The following is a 20000-nucleotide window of genomic DNA, read 5'->3' as shown; positions in this document are numbered from 1 at the left end:
CTTAATCATAAAGTAAAAAGAGGAGTCAGTGTGTTTTAAGGGCAATGACACATCTGAAGCTGTATACAACACACTATCCAAGTCTAGTGGTAGTCATGTCTAGGAAAACTCATGAAGAAGCATATGATTTGTTTGATAAGCTGATAGATTTGTAAAGCTCTGATTTGCTGTGATCACATCCTGCTTTTAACACATGATCATGACTAGCAAATCAGAGACTTACAGATCTATCACCTGGCCAAACTGATGACATGTTTCTCCATGAGTACTCCTAGACATGACCATTTCTATCCAAGTCCTGTCTTTGCAGGTGTGATTGCTGTTAGTTTACAATACCCCAATGGGGACGATTCCCATGTGCCAGAGTAAGGTCGGTTGCAGAGACCAGAAATCCAGACATGAGTCATCCAAAATGTTTTCATATGATCATTTTGGAAGACTGTTCCCTTGTGACTGGGCCATTATGCTTCTGTATTCCTATTAATGAACACTGTAATATACCATTGGTTTTCATAGTAATCTGGAACAGGTTTCAACTAAAATATTTTTCATTGTTGGCAGAAACCTCACATTATCGTTTTATATAACTATGGCCCTGCTGCAGGATCACAACCAATGTTATATATCAAAGACCTAATTCACAACTTTTTGTCTATTGACGACCTGGGTTAAAAGTATCATTCAATACCTGAGGGAGGGATTGAGGTATCCAGTCAGATGTGAGTTCACCCGCATGTCCACAAAGCACATCAGCCCCATCTATTAGTAATGTTAATGTGTCACTTCGCTTCAGGGATCGAGACACTAACACAAGGAGAGCCTGGAACTCGCCAAGCAGAGCCCTGCAGAAAGACAGTAATTATTTGGTTACCGTAATTTTATATTTTAATTTTTTTTCTCAAAAGTAAAACAAAAATACTCAAGTATATGCAAATTTTGTATGCAAATTTATGTTTGAAAATGGACCAATCAGATCCTCCAGAGGTGGAGTTCAATTGGTCCTTTTTCAAGATGTATATATTTGCATATAACATTTACATAATCCAGTATCATTTCAGAATTTGCATCTAATTGATCATCACTAATTAAGGGGATGCTAATTTTTGGAGTTTTTGCAAATTGCATACAACTTGGAAGCCATTTAAAATAATAAAACTACACCATTGGTTGGAGTTATAAGTTGTATGCAATTAGCAGTGAACACACTCAGGAAATCAGCAGGACATTGATCATCACTAGTTATGAGCTGGCATGCAGCCACCAAATCAGTGCTACGTAAAGACTATGCTGTATAGAGATAGACAAACCTGTAGGAAGTAGGGTTACAGCTCCTTTTCTGCAGCTGTTGGCTCAGCTGCTTGCAGATACTGCTTAGCATCATTTCTGCTTCTTTTGCCCTTGTGGCGGCTTCCGTGAAATGAAAAATCACAGAGGATGAAGCTGCATGCCTCAATTCCTTAACAAGATCCGCCTGCCAAGAATAGTTATTTTAATCAAAAACCTTTTATTATTGAATGAAGTTATACAAGTGACAGAGCAGAGTCAAACAATAATACTGTATCAAGCGTAAGTCTAGTAGTCTAGTTACACAGAATACATTAAACATAATACATGACACAGGGGGGGGGAAACATCATGCAAAAGTCCATTAATTTCAGTAATTCCATTTAAAAAAGGTGAAACTAATACAGTAGAATATCATTAAACACTGATATAGTAAACCTCTGGATAGAGTTGATTCAGTCCTCAGGTCCCAGCAAATGTGTATACAATATACAATGTGTGACCAATTCTGATACAGTAAACTTCTGATATAGTAACCTACTTTTCCTGGTCCCTTGGAGTTTAATATAAAGGGATTCTGCTGTATATGAAATAGACTCATATGCAAAGCGAGATATTTCAAGCCTTTATTTGTTATAATTTTGATGATTATGGGTTACAGGTTATGAGAACCCCAAATTCAAAATTTCAGACCATTAGAATGTCCAAGATTCTAGGCTCAAAGTGTCAGACTCAAATCAGCTATTATTATTAATTTATAAAGCGCCAACATATTCCATGGTGCTGTACAAAGTAAGAAACAAACATGGGGTACATAATACAGACAATGGTGTATACAATATACACGCAGGTAATCGCCGGGAATCGTAAAGAAGAATCGTGTGGAAAAAAAAAATCACCAAAAGCGCTATGTGAACAAGGCCTCAGTGTGTAAAACAATTTTTCTAACTTAAAGGACAACTATAGATAAACTTGATTTTTCAATTACAACTAGGATAGGAATAGCTTATCTAGGTGTTCCAAGGTATTGCTGTAAATCTTTTACTGCAAAAGGCAGTATGAGAATCGCAAAGCGCAAGCACGTCAAAATCACAATGAAAAAAATGCAATCAGGTTTTGCATTTTGTAGCGTAAATGGGCCCTAAATGACAGACCAGCTTACTGAAGCTGCTAGCTGTCTCTCTCTGAATGAGCTGTCCAGATAAGATGCCAGGCTCCTAGGGATGGCTGAAATGCCAGAGGAGAATGCACCCTTGTGGAACTAGAAGCAGAAGGAAAGTTGTATCTGTTATCTGCTAAATGAATATCAGTCTCTGCTAAGCCAGCACTGGTCTCTCAGAAAGTGTTTTCTATTTTACGGAACTTAAAGGGATACTGTAGAGGGGGGGGGGGGGGTCGGGGGAAAATGAGCTGAACTTACCCGGGGCTTCTAATGGTCCCCCGCAGACATCCTGTGTTGGCGCAGCCACTCACCGATGCTCCGGCCCCGCCTCCAGTTCACTTCTGGAATTTCTGACTTTAAAGTCAGAAAACCACTGCGCCTGCACGCCCGTTTCCTCGCTCCCGCTGATGTCACCAGGAGTGTACTGCGCAGACACAGACCATACTGGGCCTGCGCTGTGCGCTCTTGATGACATCAGCGGGATCGAGGACACGGCAACGCAGGCGCAGTGGTTTTCAGACTTTAAAGATTGAAATTCCAGAAGTGAACCGGAGGCGGGGCCGGAGCATCGGTGAGTGGCTGTGCCAACACAGGATGTCTGTGGGGGACCGTTAGAAGCCCCGGGTAAGTTCAACTCATTTTCCCCTGACCCCCCCTACAGTATCCCTTTAAGTTCCGTAAAATAGAAAACACTTTCTGAGAGACCAGTGCTGGCTGTATTGTTACATTTCACATAAAACACTCAACTTTGCTAATGGATCATTTCAATGCAGCTAAAAAAAAAACAACTTACACACAACAACACAAAGCTTTTGGATGGAAAATGCTTACATTGCTATTAAACAACAAGTACACATAATACTTGGTTACTGATAGTTGAAGAGGTCTTGAAGAATTTGTTTTCTCGTGTGGAAAACATTCTTGCTACTGCAGTTTTAGTATGCTCACCACAAGGCAAGCACTCCACATGTCCCAAAATATATGTCAATTGGTGTCTTGTAACAAAGGATTTGGACAATGCCTAACAAGTTTAAAATATACATCCAATAACTACAGTAAAGACTAGAAGCACAAAGAACTATATCAGCAAATTTTTTTTCTGCCCAGAGTAGGAGGAGATTAAAAAAACAAAAAACACAATACCAGTATAAACTCAGATATATTCTTACACAATACAGATGTGTGTGAAAATGACTGACGTAGAAGCATACCATAAAGACAGTCTTCCCTTGACTGGGATCTGCAGCCACCAGAAACAGCCGTCCATTTGCAGGGGACCCACGCCTCTTCTCTAGGATCTGGGCACAAACACTGGTGACCAACTTGTTTCTAGCAAAGGAACGTTGCTCGTGCCACTCCTGGTATCCTTCCTGAAGGAGCTGGTCATCATCTTCAGATGCATTAGACTTTTCCTAACACAGGGCAACAAGAATCCGTAAATCATCATGAATGGTGCACAAGACATATAGGCAAGACAAGTCTTCTGTTACAAATTTTTTTTTCTGAACAAGTCACTGTATTTTACAGGTCTTTCAAGACTATAATTATAGAGCCTTTCGGGTGCCTTGTGTACAAGCATACAGGTTTCTCTAATGCCCACCAATCAGGCATGCTGGTAAACCATGGTGGATTGTGGATGACATCTAAAAGGAAAGTTTTGTTCCTCCTCTAATGCTGGGGATACACGGTTCATTTTGAACAGTGTAATAGAGTGCTGATGGCATGCGCTGATAATTTTCCGACCTGTCCGATACCCGCGCGGATCGATTCCCCGCTCGATACCGCAGGCAGGACAATGGTCAGAAACAAAGTGAAGATAAAACACTGCCTGCGGGGACGAAGTGAAGATAAAACACTGCCTGCGGAATCGATCCGGCCGCGCGGGGACGAGCCGCAATCTATGCTGCGGCTCGATACACGGCTCAAAACGAACAGTGTATCCCCAGCATAAGGCTCTAACGGGAATTAACTTACTAGTACAGCCAAAGAATCGGCCTTTTAACCTTTTAGCAGCTAATTTATTAGGGGCTTGTCAGTGCTCCAGGCCAATTAATTTTAGCACTTTTTTTTTATTTCTTATTTGTTACATTTCCTGGCTACTAATTAGTACTGCTGTAATGTGTATTTATGGACACCTGTCACTAAGAGGCAGTGTGAGACAATAACAAAGGACTTCTGCTTTCAGTTTCTATAGCCTCTGCTAGCAGATATCAAAATATTCCAAGAATTTACATCACAACAAATTCTGCAGGCTGATGTCAAAAGCACTGCACTTTTCTCAAATGAAAGAATTCCTTTGAAGCTGCTAATAGGTTAACCACTTTGGTACCAGCAGCCTCTGCCCCATTAAGGACCAGAGGCTGATGGTACAGTAAAATGGCGCTTCCTGACGAATGGCCGCAAAATCCGCCGGTCACGCCGCTCTGTCCCCGCCGAAGGCTCCACTCTCTGCCGTCTCTATGATGGCAGAGCGCTGTGCGCCGTTCAGGAGCCGCTTTCACTGGCTCCTGACCCTGTCAATCAATGTAAGCCAATGGGATTGGCTTACAGTGATCACAGGGCCATGAGCCAACGAAAATGGTCCTGCACGGCTCACAGCACTCTGCCATCATAGAGGTGACAGGGCGAGCAAATTGCGGTGGGGATGGAGCGGCGAGATCGGCGGTAAACGGCGGGTACGTGCGGTCAATGCGACGTAGAGTCTACGTCCAGTCAGGGGCGCAGCACCACCTGCTGGATGTAGATTTGTACTGCGTCGGTCCGGATCTGGTTAAGGAGGTTGACAATGGCCACCTCCTTGTTACTTTCATTAGGTGTACTTTAAATTTAGCCATGGGGCATTTGGACAGCTTTGGCTATATGGCAGTCCTGACTGTCTTAAAAACTTACGCTACAGACTACTATATGAGCACCCTACAAGCAGCTGATCACATTAGTTTAAATTGGTTGGAAATGACCCAGATTCATAGGGCTTGGAAAGGTTTGGAAATATCAAGGGGCCTACACGCCACTATTTACTTTTACTGTGCACTGTAAACTTAAGGTCATTTGTCAAGTACTATAATAACTGCAATAAACCTGCAACTAAATCCTGAATATTAGTCTGATTAATGGAGCCATTTTTTGAAAATGTGATTAGCTGATGTTGGAACCTACCTTAATAAAGTCTCTCTCAATCACCTGCCAGACATCTTCCAATACCCTAGATCCAAAGTCTTCTAGTGCACTTATGTGTGGTTTTCCTTTATGCTCTCCTCCCCACTGGCAAGAGTATCTGGTAAACAACAGGACACGATACATCACCTCTCCCTTTTTTTCTGTGATGGGTGGAGCTTAGATAAAAATGCAGCTAAAAATGTTGCTTTGGTAAGAAAAACAAAGTTCTGATGCTGTGAAAATGATAAAGTGAACCTACTCAGCAGAACTGAAAGGGCTTGGTGTTTCTTTAAAGAGACACTGAAGCGAAAAAAAAAATATGATATAATGAATTGGTTGTGTACTATGAATAATTACTAGAAGATTAGCAGCAAAGAAAATATTCTCATATTTTTATTTTCAGGTATATAGTGTTTTTTCTAACATTGCATCATTCTATAATATGTGCAGATTACACAACACTCAGCATTCAAAATGATTCTTTCAGAGCAGTCTGTGAACTAATGACCTCTCCTCTGCCAGAGGAAAAGTAAACAGTTCAATTACAGTCGAGATAATAAAAGTCAGAAAACAGCCCTCTCCACGACTTTTGAAAGTCGTAGAGTTTAATGGCTTTTTTGTATAGAGATAACAACTGGAGTTTCTCAACTCTTCCTGTACTGGAAACAATTACACTGATGTATCTGATCTTAATGTTTTATTTCTTAGCTGTGCTACACATACAAATCATAATATCATAGGTTTTTTTTCGCTTCAGTGTCTCTTTAAGGGCTGGTCCACACGGACATCTGCCCTGCTTCCAGCCGTGTCTCGGCAGCAGCGCATTCTGGCTTTCAGTGCCTTTCCGTCGCAATCAGCGTTTTTGACCCCACAGGGGGGCAACTAGCCGCGGTGTTTAACCAACCCTGGACACTACATGTAGCGTCCAGGATCGCCTCAATTGAGGGGAAAAATTGCAATAGGAACGCCGCATTCACACAAATGCCCAATACAAATGCTCCCATTTGCTTGAATGGGAGCATTTCACGACGAGTCACAGGGCAGATGTGAACCAGTCCTAACAGACCCCACACAGACATTGTTTTTTGATCTTTAAAGGGGTTCTTTCGCGAAAAAAGTAGGCAGTTAAAAAATGTGACAGATGACAGGTTTTGGGCCAGTCCATCTTTTTAAGGGGGATTCTCAGGGCTTTCTTTGTTTTCAACAGCATTTCCTGAACAGCAGTTTAACTGCCAAAATAGCAAGATACCAGCCGGCCTCCCTAATCACTTGCACACTATTATGTCAGTTAGATTTTGCAACTGTTGTTCAGGAAATGCTGTTGAAAACAAAGAAAGCCCTGAGAATCCCCCTTAAAAAGATGGACTAGCTCAAAACCTGTCATCTGTCACATTTTTTAACTGCCTACTTTTTTCGCGAAAGAACCCCTTTAAGCACAGCAGAAAGCAGATGAAGATTCATTTGTAGCAGGGGAGCTTTTATACGCAAGCTATATTGACAGAAAGCTGTGCAGTCATGAAAATATAAGTGTGCTGCTTACGGACTGAACTGGATATTACATTTTTATGCAAATTACTGTAATAGGCAGGGGAGAGGGTGCATTCATCATGTTCACACAGCCTACATTATTTTGGGCCAAAAGCAAGTAGGGTAACTGCAGTCAATAAGAAGTTGTGAGAAAAGACTGTAATTCTGTTTTATACTATACAGGTGCACAATAACTCTTACCCCCTAAAAATGGGAAATGATTGTTTAATAAAAAAGGTTGGGAACTATTGCGGTGCATACATGATGACAAGCTGTCTGTTCTATGGAAAGTGGAGCGGAAGGATGAACAGGTGACAGCCCTCTACAGGAACTGCAATAGGCTAAAAATATTGGTCATCCATTAGTGATACATGATAAAGATGTGAAGTTTCTCTTGTAACTATGGTGGACATTTTGTTAAGATTCAGCCATGTTGAATGAAGTCTCTATGCTGATTAAACACTGAACATTGTATTTACTCTAAGTATTGATCAGTGGTATGCAGACTGGAATTTAAAGGAACTTCCTGTTGTTTATTTTCAGCCAGATAAACAGTCTGGTTTCAAGATGGATTACAGGAATGGAGACCATGCCAGGCGTGGTATACAGTTAATGATGCTTATTTTAAAACAGATGCATCCCCTTTTCTTGTTTCAGTGGTCACACATAGTTCCCCAATAAATTACCTGGGGGGTGGAGATTTTCATTTACATATGGGAGGAGAATTCCAGGAATATGGACTTAACTGTTTCATGTCTGCAGTGAATATTGATCTGTGACTGGTTTCTGTAACAATGACAAATATCCTGGCCAGCCCCAGGGAGTGTATATTTTTGCATACTTGTAACCCTATAAAATCTGCTGTGTGCTAATGATCGGTAGCATTACTCTGATGATGCCTGTATCAACGGCCCTTGATGCATGAATAAATGTGTTGTCTATTTGACGAGGTGTGTCCGAGTCTTCCCTGTCCTTAAACATCTTGGACAGTTTTGGTGGAGAAACGCGGGCAATAAACGATTGACTTTGTGGCACACCTCTGGAGGGACCCTGGACATCTTGAGGAGCGGAACCTTGGAGAAACAGCCGTGGAGAGGTCCAGATATCAAATCCTTAAACAGCGCTGTACCAGGTGAGACTTGATCACCTACTTGATATTTGCACCTCCCTGCTGGTTGCAACCCTACTCCGCTCAGCAGGGTTTCCGTGAGGATCTCCCATGACAACAGTCTCCTGATATGTGGTATGTCATCTTCTATTTCTTACTCTGTACCCTGTATGCATACCGTCTCTTTCTTCTGATTAACTTGGTGCTTGAGATTTAACATGTGTTATTCATGCCGTCTGTCTGCTGTGATTAACTTAGTGCATGGAATCTGACTTAGTTGCTATTGTATGGAGTATAGTGTTATGTGAGTAACTAGAATTCATTACAATAGTATATGATATGTGGATTCATGCTGAGTAATGTCATATTTCTGAAGAGAACATTCTATGTGGTATCCGGAGTATTGGGAGTCAACAGTGGAGAGCCAATCTAGATTATAAACTCTGTGAGTCAGCATACTATTGTGTGCATAGCCCTGTGGTGCTGCAACACACAGTTATCACACAGGATACACACTGTGGAGAAAGTTTTCAGAAGGAAACCACAGGTTGAAAATCTATAGGACCGTGGTCATAAATCATAGACAGAGGGGAGATTCGCTTCCTTCAAAGCAGAGAACTTGTAGGCTGGCTCTCCCCTGAGACAACATAACTTTGGATGGGATACTTGTAGCAGGGAGATTGAACATATGTTTAAACTTATGGTGATGTGTAATGGTGTTTTATTGTCTGCAAGGTACCTAGTGTGTGCAGCTCAGAGATAACTGTATTTGACTAAGTGTTCTCTTATATGTGTAGGCAACTGTTTTCTCCTTCCCAACAAACACCAAGGTGGAATACACATTAAATTACGTCACACTACATAAAGTATAGTGGGGCTCATCGGGGGGGGGCCTACTTAATTGGCGTGTGGAAGGGAGAAAACTAAACTTGCCTGAACTATGCTGTTTTTGTACTAACCTCTACAAACACTTTAGAGTGTGCCCAGAGTGTCTCACATCATTGGAAAAAGTACCCAGTATAGTTGAATATTTGATCAGGAGGAGAGTGACCTGCGGCATCCCCAATATCTCTCTAGACAGATACAGGCCAATTGTAATAAGGCCCTATGTGCCACGCCTCCCAGGCAGCACTCAATTCCCCTTATAGTCAACACCCTGGGAGTGTGCAGAATTGGGTCTTGAATACCAGCCAAAGCCTGAAATAGTCGCTCAGCATTATATTTTTCTGTCAAAATTAGTCGCCCCCTGGGACCTCCCAATCCCTCAACTATTAAGAGAGGGTGGGGCAGGGACTAGACAACTCAGAAGAATCAGACAATTCTGAGGATCTGGAATTAATTATCCAATCCCTCAGTTAGTGGAGAGGTTGGATCCACTACCTGAGGGTTCTAAGTGTTCAGATGACTCTGATAACTTACATATCTGAGACAGTATAGCCTGTGCACACCCCTGGATGAGTGAGGGAGTGACCGCATGCTCAAAAGGTCTTATCCTGATCAAATAAATGTAAATTTCTCACAGGGTGCTGTTATTTGCCCTGAGAGGGATTGTGAGACACTGATTTATTGGCTCATTGCTACAGTTAACAGTATAATCATTCTGATAGTCTAGTGGTGTTATATCTGGTGGAAGAATTTGTGTTGTCCTGATTTGGCTGATATATATGAGACTCAAGCTGCCTTAGAGGAGGCTTTGAGGTTTGGCTTTGAGGTTTGTCCACCGGGGGAGGAGCTTCCCGACCACGAGAGAGAAGTCTCCGCTCAGCCAGATCCAATTCATTGCCGATCAATAGATTACTGGATGTCACAGGGATTGTGATGCACACCAGACCACTGCCTGCTAGACACAATTGAGCGACCAGGTGAGCAGTGCAGCCGAACTTGGGGTTTTGCTGCTCCCCGGGCCACTCAAACAGACAGGTGGGTGCTCTGTGAGTCCTTACTGGTACTGGTGTCTTGCGGGCCAGTCAGGCAGCAAGGTGGAAGCTTTGTAAGCTCTCACTGGGGCTGGAGGATCTAAGTGGGGCATTGCAGACTTTTGTGACTGTAGTCGGGACTTCACAGGGATTGTGATGCACACCAGACCACTGCCTGCTGGACATAATTGGGCGACCAGGTGAGCAGTGCAGCCGAACTTAGGGTTTTGCTGCTCCCCAGGCCACTCAAGCAGACAAGTGAGCCTTTGTGAAACCTCACTGGTACTGGTGTCTTGCAGGCTAACCAGGCAGCACAGTGAGAGCTTTATAAGCTTTCACTGTAGCTGAAGGGGTCTAAGTGAGGCATCGCAAGCTATTGTGAAAGTCACTAGAAGATTGGCGGGATTGGCTGACCCTTGTGTCAATAAGTGTATTGCACAGAAGCAACACAGAGAGTGTTGCTTGAGTTGCTCCCATTCGAAACCAGAGGATTGGCCACCTTTGGTGTGAGAATTGCGTGGAATTCAGGGTGAACACATAGTCTTTATTATGAGGAACTTAATTTCCCGGAAACGAGAGTCAAATCGTGGAGAGCCACAGTATTTGACCCATCGAGAGGAAATGTCTGACAAATATGGACTATGGGTGTCACGATATTTAGAGGAATGGGAATGGTGGACGAACCACAAGTTTGCTAAAAAGGGTACCTTTAAGCCAAAAATTTGGGAAAATCTGTGGGACAGTCGTCCTAATGAGAGAGAGGCATGGAGTAGATGGATGAAGGAGTCCATCCGGAGATCAGAGGATGTGAACATATTGACAGTGACACAATCTGCAACTGTCACAGGTAAGATGAGACCTACAACTGCAAGCACTGAACAATTGTATGGGTCAGAGGATGAGCAAATAGAGGAGAAGGAGGTAATGGAGATGGGAGCATACCAAGCTTGGTCTGCAATCATGTCCGGGGAGCTGCATGAGTCATTCAACAGAACTGCGTCACATGACGTGAGCCATAGAGCTGCTGCAGAACCTCTTACAAGAGGCAGTGCTGCAACACAGCCTCTCATTGACCTCACTGAAACAGAGGAAGTACAGTTTCACATAGGTCAGAGGCAGAGACAGGATGTGCCAGAATCAGCAAGCCTAGGAGCTCACGGGGGAAGAGGGGAGCTAGGAAAACTGCGTCATCCCACTATAGATCCTCAGCTAACCACTGAAGTAAGTACACCAACTGCCCTAGCACAGTTAAGGGAAGAATCACCACATGCATATGGGACAGGGAGAGTGTCAGAATACACTCCCCTCAACTATGCTCTGAATCCAAATGATAGGATGTACCCCCTCCAACCAATGATGACGGGCATCCCTCACTGCTCCCCTTATGAATTAATCCCTACTCATCTTAGTAATATAAGCAACTACTTAACACACTACATGCAGCCCTCCCCCTTCATGGATCATCCATTACTATCTCAAATTAGAAATCGATTTTTCCCACAGCTTACTCCTATGCCCTCTCAGCCCACTACCACGGCAAGGGTGCCAGAACCAGATTGGCAGCAGCACCCTGCTGAAATGATATATCCAGTAAGGGAACAAGTATTGTCAAATAACCATGGCAGGCTGACAGGTACTACCAAACACCGTATACCCTGGACCCCCTCAGAAATAAGGGGACTTTTGAGTGTCATACCCCACCCACGAGCTGACCCTGCCAAATTTGCAAAAGGACTAATAGATACACAGACGTGCTACAAGACCACATGGGGAGACATGTTTCGACTTATCAAAAGGGTGTGTGGGGAGAGGGACCTGAAGGAAATAGTCAGCAAGACATTTATACCGAGGGATGTGTCACAAGACTCCAGTGAAAAGGGGCATTTTTGGACAAACGCTTTGGCAAACCAACTCAAAATTGTCTATCCACCTAGACCTCGTAGGCGAGGTTTGAGGGTATGTTACAGATGTGGAAGCCCAGGGCATTTCATCAAACAGTGTAGCTACACACCTCAGTCTAACTATAAAACAACAAAGACAGATAGGGACACGGAGGCTGAGTTATCTGACTCTTCATCTGACTGATGTGATTAGCTTTCAAAGGCAGGGGGCCTCCCATGATGGGAGGACCCTCAACAGGTGCTTGTCAGTTTCTATGTATAAACTTCCTAGATCTGAATTAAAGGGCTGGACCTCCAGCCTTTCACAGGTATTTATACGGCTCCAGTGATGTCTGGAATAGAGAACAAAAAGGACAAACTATGCATTAAACATTAGAGATGTATGTATAATCATTACATAACCCACGTACAAAAATTGCATGGACAAGTTGTCTCCTCTATTTCAGATTCTAAATTCGGTGACAATTGGAGGGGAAGGTTCTGTGGATCCATGCATCTCATTGTAAAGGAATACGGGAAAATAATTAAGACAGCTATGCCAACAGGGGCATTTATGTTAGTCTGTATGTTATGTCGTTTGTCAAGAGAATCCACAGGGACTGATAATCAGCATGTCCCAAATCACCATCAGGGACCTTGGGTTCCACCCAAATCTTATGAAATATGGGGAATAAAACCAAAAGGATGGGATCCATCCCACCTTCACAGGATAGAGTATAAACATGGGAAATTAGTGCCAAAATACCCCCTCTTTGTCCATGGGTATTTGCATGTACATGGTATAAAGGGAATGAGTCCCACTATTTAGCATTATTTTGAATATGCTAGACCAATGCATCCACCTATCGTAATAGACACTGAATGGCATACCCTAGATGAGCTCTGTGGCAGTCTGTACCGCAGAACAATTCCCCCTTTGTCAGGAGTATCTAAAACAGAAGTTGCAGGGAAGACCTGAGATTATTTTCTTTTTGACATATGTCCACAACAAAAATATACTTGACTGTGAGGGAAATGAGGACCCTGAAGTAGACATATGTACCATGCTAGGAATTTTCATTACAGACCCTAATGACATAGATGACGAAACACTTGACAGTAAAGATCTGAGGGACTTATCATCCAATTTAAACAATGGAACCTCAGTTGATCAGTTGGCAGTATGTGACAAAGGAAAATTATATCCTGAAGACCTGACAAGAGGAGGGTATGACGACTGGAACATTATGTACATGGTATATAATGTTGGAGAGACAGGACAGTATAGGAAAATATTCTATGACCAACCCGAACCGGTGCAAGGTACTTTGTTAAATAAGTGTTATAACCTAGCAGATGGGATTATGGAGTTCCGACTCGCGCAAATTCCTGAGTACATTGGAACTGTAAACCCTCTGACATACTTGACTCAAGAAAGAATTATATTTGGACTGAACTGTAGTATAGTCAAACAAGTCACCTAGTATAAAGACACTGAAAAAGTCAGACTTTATGCCTATTTTAGCACCCTGGTATTGCATGTACAAACAGACGCTAAAAGTAAGTCATTTGAACACATCACACCTAAGGAAGGTATAACAGTTTGGACCCCCAGCTATACCTCATTTCAACTTGTTAATTATAAACTCATGACGAGATGGTACTTCACACCCTCTAAGATGGCTAAATTTAAAGGCGGAAATGGGAACTGTTGGAGATGTCTTACTGCGTTTGGTTCACATATGCATATGTGGTGGTCGTGCCCGGTTATACAGAACTTTTGGAGAGAGATAGGAGATTTCATTAAACTTCCTTCCCCTTTTCATCCCAGTACCGCTCTGTTGAGTTGCATGGAACCTGACCGCTTTAGACATGCAAATAAACTAGTAATCCCTGCAGCAATTGTGGCCCGGAAACTTATAGCAAAATCCTGGAAGAACCCCGAAGCTCCCAGTATGGAAGAGTGGATATGGATGATGTCAGATTTTTTGCAAGGTGGCGAGGGCAGTGTAGAAGATGCTGGCACCAACAAACAAATGGAGGAATGGAAAATTGCATGGGAAAAAATAAGTAACATATAATATGTAGTTGAGTATTTGAAGTGGAGGGGATGAGGAGAAAAGAACCAAATAACCACTATATTACCAACTGAAATTGTAAGGATAAATGGATGGATGAATGTGCAGATGCATAGATATATGTTGAAGTATAGAAGGCACTTATATGAATGTGTATGAAAGGTGAAATAAGAGTAATTGTTTTGCTTCTCAGCTTAGATATGTGACCTGTTTGTGCATGAGGCCTGTCCCCTCCATTGGCTTGGTCCGGCCCTGATGGCTCATGCATGGAGGGCATGTCCATAAAATAAGTAGGTGGTCGGAAAGGGATATTAACCACTTAATGTTAAGATGGGTAGGTGGAGTTTGTTTCTTGCTGGTGCTTGTGTTTTTTTTTTGTTTTTCTTACTTTCTTTTTTCTCTCTCTTACTATAATTAGTCTGACCTGAGCCACTGGTGGAATATTTGATATATTGTAGTGATGATGGAGTGAGGGAGGGGGGGGAGGAGAGGAAAGAAAATCAAACTATGATGCAGACCTGAGACCCACGTATGATGGCTTCACAGCTGTCACATGGTCATATCTGGGTCACATACCGGCTGAGTTTGAAAAAAAAAAAAAAAGAAAAAAAAAAAAAAAGGAAGGTATAACAGTATGTCAGTATATGTTGAGATTTATGAGGGAGGCCTGTACACCAGACATTGAAGGTCATTATATTATTGACACAGCGTACTGGTCATCAAATCAGTCTCTCTCCTTCAATGGACCAAACCCTTGGAGGTGGGATGTGCTGTGCAATGGGATAGATGCACCAAAGGTAAATGAATGGATGTATGGGATTCCCATGTCTGAGGGATTGAGGGGAGTGTATCATACCATGGACTGGAAAGATCCTCATGGCTATGAATTAGATCTAGACTTAGATCTATATGGACCATTTGTCTGGCCTCTCTATGAGGAGTCGGATAAAGGGTGGTTGTAATATGGGGAGAGTCCAGTTCCTGGTGTGAACAACCTGTCGATAAATAAAAAGGGATGGTACACATGGGAAGGAAAAGATAAAGTATGTGTAACTGTAGTTCAAGTAGAATGGGAAAAGGATGTTGTGGTCCATGCAAAGGTGAGTTCAGACACATGTAAGGTCCCAGCTGTCAAAGTGGTGGATCTAATTGTTCCTGGATTGGCTGCACCTTGGGCGATGTTGGTGGATACTCAGATCGATGGAGAGTAACCCTAACTGACTTTAGGGTGAATGCATGAGACAGGAGGTGTGGTGTGTATGTCAAAAATCAAATATACATGCTGAAAGGGTGGTTGTAATCAGGACATAGCCACAATAAAGTAAAAAGGGATTTGATGGGTACAGTACGAGGGGCTGGGGGTCTCGGTTTGGGAGCTTTTGAACACTATGGATTTGGAGGGGCTACGAAATAAACTTGGAGGGGTGGCTCAGCATGTAGGGGTGGGAGTGAAAACCCATTTAGATATAAATCATGTATTGGAGAATTTACAACATGACCACATTGATGCTACAGCATCACTGTCAGAAGTAATGAAGAAGAAGTTCAAGGGTTTAATTGCAGGTCTGTTTAAACATCCAGAAGACGTCCAGTTGGCATTATCATGTACGCAGGTTCAATTTGAACTGTCACAAGACTTAAAGCTAATGATAACCTCGCTGCACGCTAGCCTTTTTCCTATAAATTTACGTAAACAGGCTGAAAGATTTGTCCTTGATTTTGCAAGACACATGAAAAATGGTGGCTTACTCAGTTCCATGGGTGTCAGAGCCTCACAGGCACTATTTCCTCCTTAGTGCCTGTTGCTGGCAAAGAACACCAAGCGTATGCAGTGGTAAACCTGGGTTCTATTCTATCTGAAGGTGTGGTTTTGCACTCCTGGGTTAACCATGAAATTTAGTGCTGTATGAAGAAGGGGAGCCCAGATTAGTAGATACATATGGGCACTGGAAAAAGGAAAATGTGCTCTTATGTCAAGGACAACAAAATATAATTTTGAGACAGCAATGCTGGGACAAGGAAGGATAATGTTTGATGGACGCAACAAAAAAAGGTGCCGAGCAGGATTAAATGTCTGGGACAGGGTTATTGGTGCTGGTATCAGATGGAGAATGTCACTTCTTATGCAGTGTACACATTGAATTGTACTCAATGTAGAACACTGACCCGAGGGGTGTACTGCACCACTGGCCCAGTCCTAGGGATAGATCTGGCACAGCCAGAAGGGCGAACACCCATAACACCTGAAAAGAGACTCGACATCAAACCTGATACACCTGTCCATTTACAAAAGATTCCTTTAGGGTGTGGAGCAGAATTGAAAGGGTGGTTATTGGATTTTGGGAAAAAGGATGAGATCATACAAACTCTCGGAGCTTCAGAAAGGCAAGCAACTGTGCTCCTGGAGCATAATCGTGAGAAACTGTTACAGGTCTCACATGCCCTTGAGCAAGATGCTAGTGTGTCCGGGTGGGAAAGCTTATTTGGGTATAGTCCAAAAGCAAGTGCCTTTCTGAATCTCATGCTCAACCCAGTAGTGGTACTAATAGCCCTTACCATATTGTTTGACCTTTGTCAGTTATTCATGTTTTGTAAAATGAAGAGGTTGAGCCCAAGGATAAATAAGAAATAAAAAAGGAAACTCAGGGATGTTTTAGTGGTGGTATCCCCGGATGACGAATATGGATAAATGTTGTGTAATCATTGTAATTTTACCCCAATCCCTTGTAGTTAAATAGTATGGATGGACACGAGTGACTGGAAATCGTAGGGTCCTCCAGCGATGAAAAAAAAAAAAAAAAAACAAGTTAACATAGGTATGAATGAAACTGATAATCATACAGACTCTTCTTGAACCGGAGGCCAGTGGTCAGGCTGCTGAGCTAGGGGCGGGAGAAGTCTGTCAGAAGTGAGAGGGTAGATTTATTAGGCATTGTAATCCCCTATGTGTTATTGTTGAAACAAATATGATATTGCCCTTAAGGCATAGTAAAAAAAAAACAAAAAAAAACAAAGGGGGCCACAGGCACACAGGGCTTGGGACTGAAACGTTTAAAAAAAAAAAAAATAAAAAAAAAAAAAAATGATGAAATGTGTTTCCTCTGTCCTGCAGACATGTTCTTGTGTTTTCCTTGTGCACCTAGGCAACAACCACATCAATCACCGTCTAGTTCTACCTTAATATCTACCTCAGAAGACTTAAAGGGGTCCTGGCTTATCACCAAGAAGACACCTAAGAGACTTGTCGTCCATAGTGTGGCACCTACCTCATGATTTCAACTCTACCTCATGTGTCACCATATAACCTGTTATTCTACAACCAGTGGCAAGAGGTCCCAAGGATGTGAGGAAAGAAACCCCAGCTGGACAGGTGACAGCAGCTGAATCCTTGATAAGACATCGCTCCACATCAAAAAGGAGCACTCTTCATCCTGGTATGACACTTTGCTTCAATGGAGAACCTCAAGGAACCTTTGTATGACTCACCCTGAGGAGAGACACAATAATGCTCTCCCAGGGTGCACCACCCAACTCAGAGTTTTGGCTAAGGGTGCGGCTCTGGGGAGGGAGAAGATACTACAATGCCATCCGGTGATATCAGCTGGGGCCCCCCACCAAAGGACCAAGGAAAAACTTTTGATATAAATAGTTCACAGGGATGAACTAGAGGAGGGAGTGATAAAGATGTGAAGTTTCTCTTGTAACTATGGTGGACATTTTGTTAAGATTCAGCCATGTTGAATGAAGTCTCTATGCTGATTAAACACTGAACATTGTATTTACTCTAAGTATTGATCAGTGGTATGCAGACTGGAATTTAAAGGAACTTCCTGTTATTTATTTTCAGCCAGATAAACAGTCTGGTTTCAAGATGGATTACAGGAATGGAGACCATGCCAGGCGTGGTATACAGTTAATGATGCTTATTTTAAAACAGATGCATCCCCTTTTCTTGTTTCAGTGGTCACACATAGTTCCCCAATAAATTACCTGGGGGGTGGAGATTTTCATTTACATATGGGAGGAGAATTCCAGGAATATGGACTTAACTGTTTCATGTCTGCAGTGAATATTGATCTGTGACTTGTTTCTGTAACAATGACAAATATCCTGGCCAGCCCCAGGGAGTGTATATTTTTGCATACTTGTAACCCTATAAAATCTGCTGTGTGCTAATGATCGGTAGCATTACTCTGATGATGCCTGTATCAACGGCCCTTGATGCATGAATAAATGTGTTGTCTATTTGACGAGGTGTGTCCGAGTCTTCCCTGTCCTTAAACATCTTGGACATACATCACAAAGGAAAAACTAACGTCATCAATGTCGTTGGACCCCTGTACTCCTGCTTCATTATTTGGATATCAAAAATGTAACCTGTATTTAAAGGAAACCAGAGACTGAAAACAAGAAAGATTTGATACTAGCCCGGGGCTCCTTCCAGACCCATAAGCATGTCCGAGTCCCTCGCCGTCTGCCATTCAGCCGCAATCAGTCCCAGTAACTGGTTCAGTCGCACCAGTTGGGGTCTTCTGCGCATGTGCGACCTTCCCTGCATACACAGAAGACCCCGACTGAACAAGTTACCAGGGCTGATTGCGGCTGAACGCCAAACCACGGGAGGACGGCAAGGGACTCGGACGTGCTTATGGGGCTGGAGGAAGCCCCGGGTAAGTATCAAATCTTTCCAGTTTTCCGTCTCTAATACACTAACATCAACAAGCTAACAAATCATACACATTCCACACAAAGTTAATGTCATTTAGTGTTTTCTGGCCAATCTCCTGATGGTCTCACTCTAGTAAATGGTTTATTTGTTTTGCATATATGCCTGGTCCATTCATTCTGCTGCCTTGACAAAAGGGGTCCAAGAGGCTTCAAAACCCGGATCATTTCATGTGATGGATTAAGGATTAAACTGTGTGTGTCTGTGTGTCTGTGTCTACTGAAAATCCTTAGAGGTAAACCTACCTTCATAAGTTGTGTTTATATTGTAGTCTCTTTCTTGCCTTTTTTTACACATTTATAGACTATGATAAAAAAAAAAAAAAAAACAACAACTTACAAATAGCTTTTTGCAGCTGGATGTTTGGTAACTCTGTTCTTAAGGTCCAGTACACGTTTGGCAGCTTCTTGAGACTCTGCAGCAAAGTCTGGAAGCCAGTGACTTGGCACAGAGCTGTAAATGGTAAAAGTAGAAACAGAAATAAAGAAAATAACATTTCTGATATAATCTAGTATCTAGTAATAGTGCAGTACTACTGACTATATTAACTGCAATGTTAACACAGTCTGTCTTCTGGTCACAGTCTGGTCTTTACAGCCACTGTGAACGCAAACATTTTACCAAACTAATGGGTTGCTCTGTCCCCATTAGGCTAACGACATTAAGTCCAAGTGTATAAAAATCTTCAAAAACACACTTATTTTGTACTAAACCATAGTGGTGGCATGCACAGTACTGATGCATATTTTAGATCCCCAATACCACAGCAACACTGACTCTATAAACAGTGGTCATTCAACATTGAGCCAATCACCAGACTTGCTGTATGAAGGGTAGTGAGGAGGAGGAGGCTGGCTATGCCTCCTGTCCCAGAAGGGCATGATGCAAGGAGTGGCAAAGAGCTTTGCAACTCTGGAGATCAGCAGCAATCATGTGCCCATCACTGTTTACTACAAAATAAAAAAGTGTTTGAGGATTTGTGTATTAGAAATATACTGCTAGCCTAGCGAGTGGGGGAGTGACCTGTTAATAGCATTTCTGCTTGGACACAAAGCAAAAGCTGTCTATACACAGATTTTGCTTACTGCCAATAAAGGACTTACAGATACAAGTACATACCTACACATTATTAATAAGTAAAATGATATACACAGACAATACTG

The 20000-nt window shown here is 42.5% G+C and overlaps 1 protein-coding gene across 4 annotated transcripts in view; it reads right to left on the bottom strand.

Annotated features, from left to right (window-relative positions):
* Window positions 1–20000, bottom strand: part of TEP1 (telomerase associated protein 1) — a 194519-nt gene that overhangs the window by 52676 nt on the left and 121843 nt on the right. For all 4 annotated transcript variants that reach the window (XM_068241093.1, XM_068241103.1, XM_068241122.1 and 1 more), the window contains exons 22-26: window positions 19177–19290; window positions 5603–5720; window positions 3658–3858; window positions 1308–1471; window positions 689–842 (exon numbers count right to left, since the gene is read on the bottom strand). In XM_068241093.1, coding sequence (XP_068097194.1) covers window positions 689–842; window positions 1308–1471; window positions 3658–3858; window positions 5603–5720; window positions 19177–19290 — 751 coding nt within the window. The remainder of the gene's footprint in view (window positions 1–688; window positions 843–1307; window positions 1472–3657; window positions 3859–5602; window positions 5721–19176; window positions 19291–20000) is intronic.

The sequence above is a fragment of the Hyperolius riggenbachi genome, chromosome 1 (genome assembly GCF_040937935.1).
Source record: "Hyperolius riggenbachi isolate aHypRig1 chromosome 1, aHypRig1.pri, whole genome shotgun sequence".
NCBI lineage: Eukaryota > Metazoa > Chordata > Amphibia > Anura > Hyperoliidae > Hyperolius > Hyperolius riggenbachi.
The sequence above is the reverse complement of the archived record's forward strand: the minus strand, read 5'-3'. Positions and strand labels throughout refer to the sequence as shown.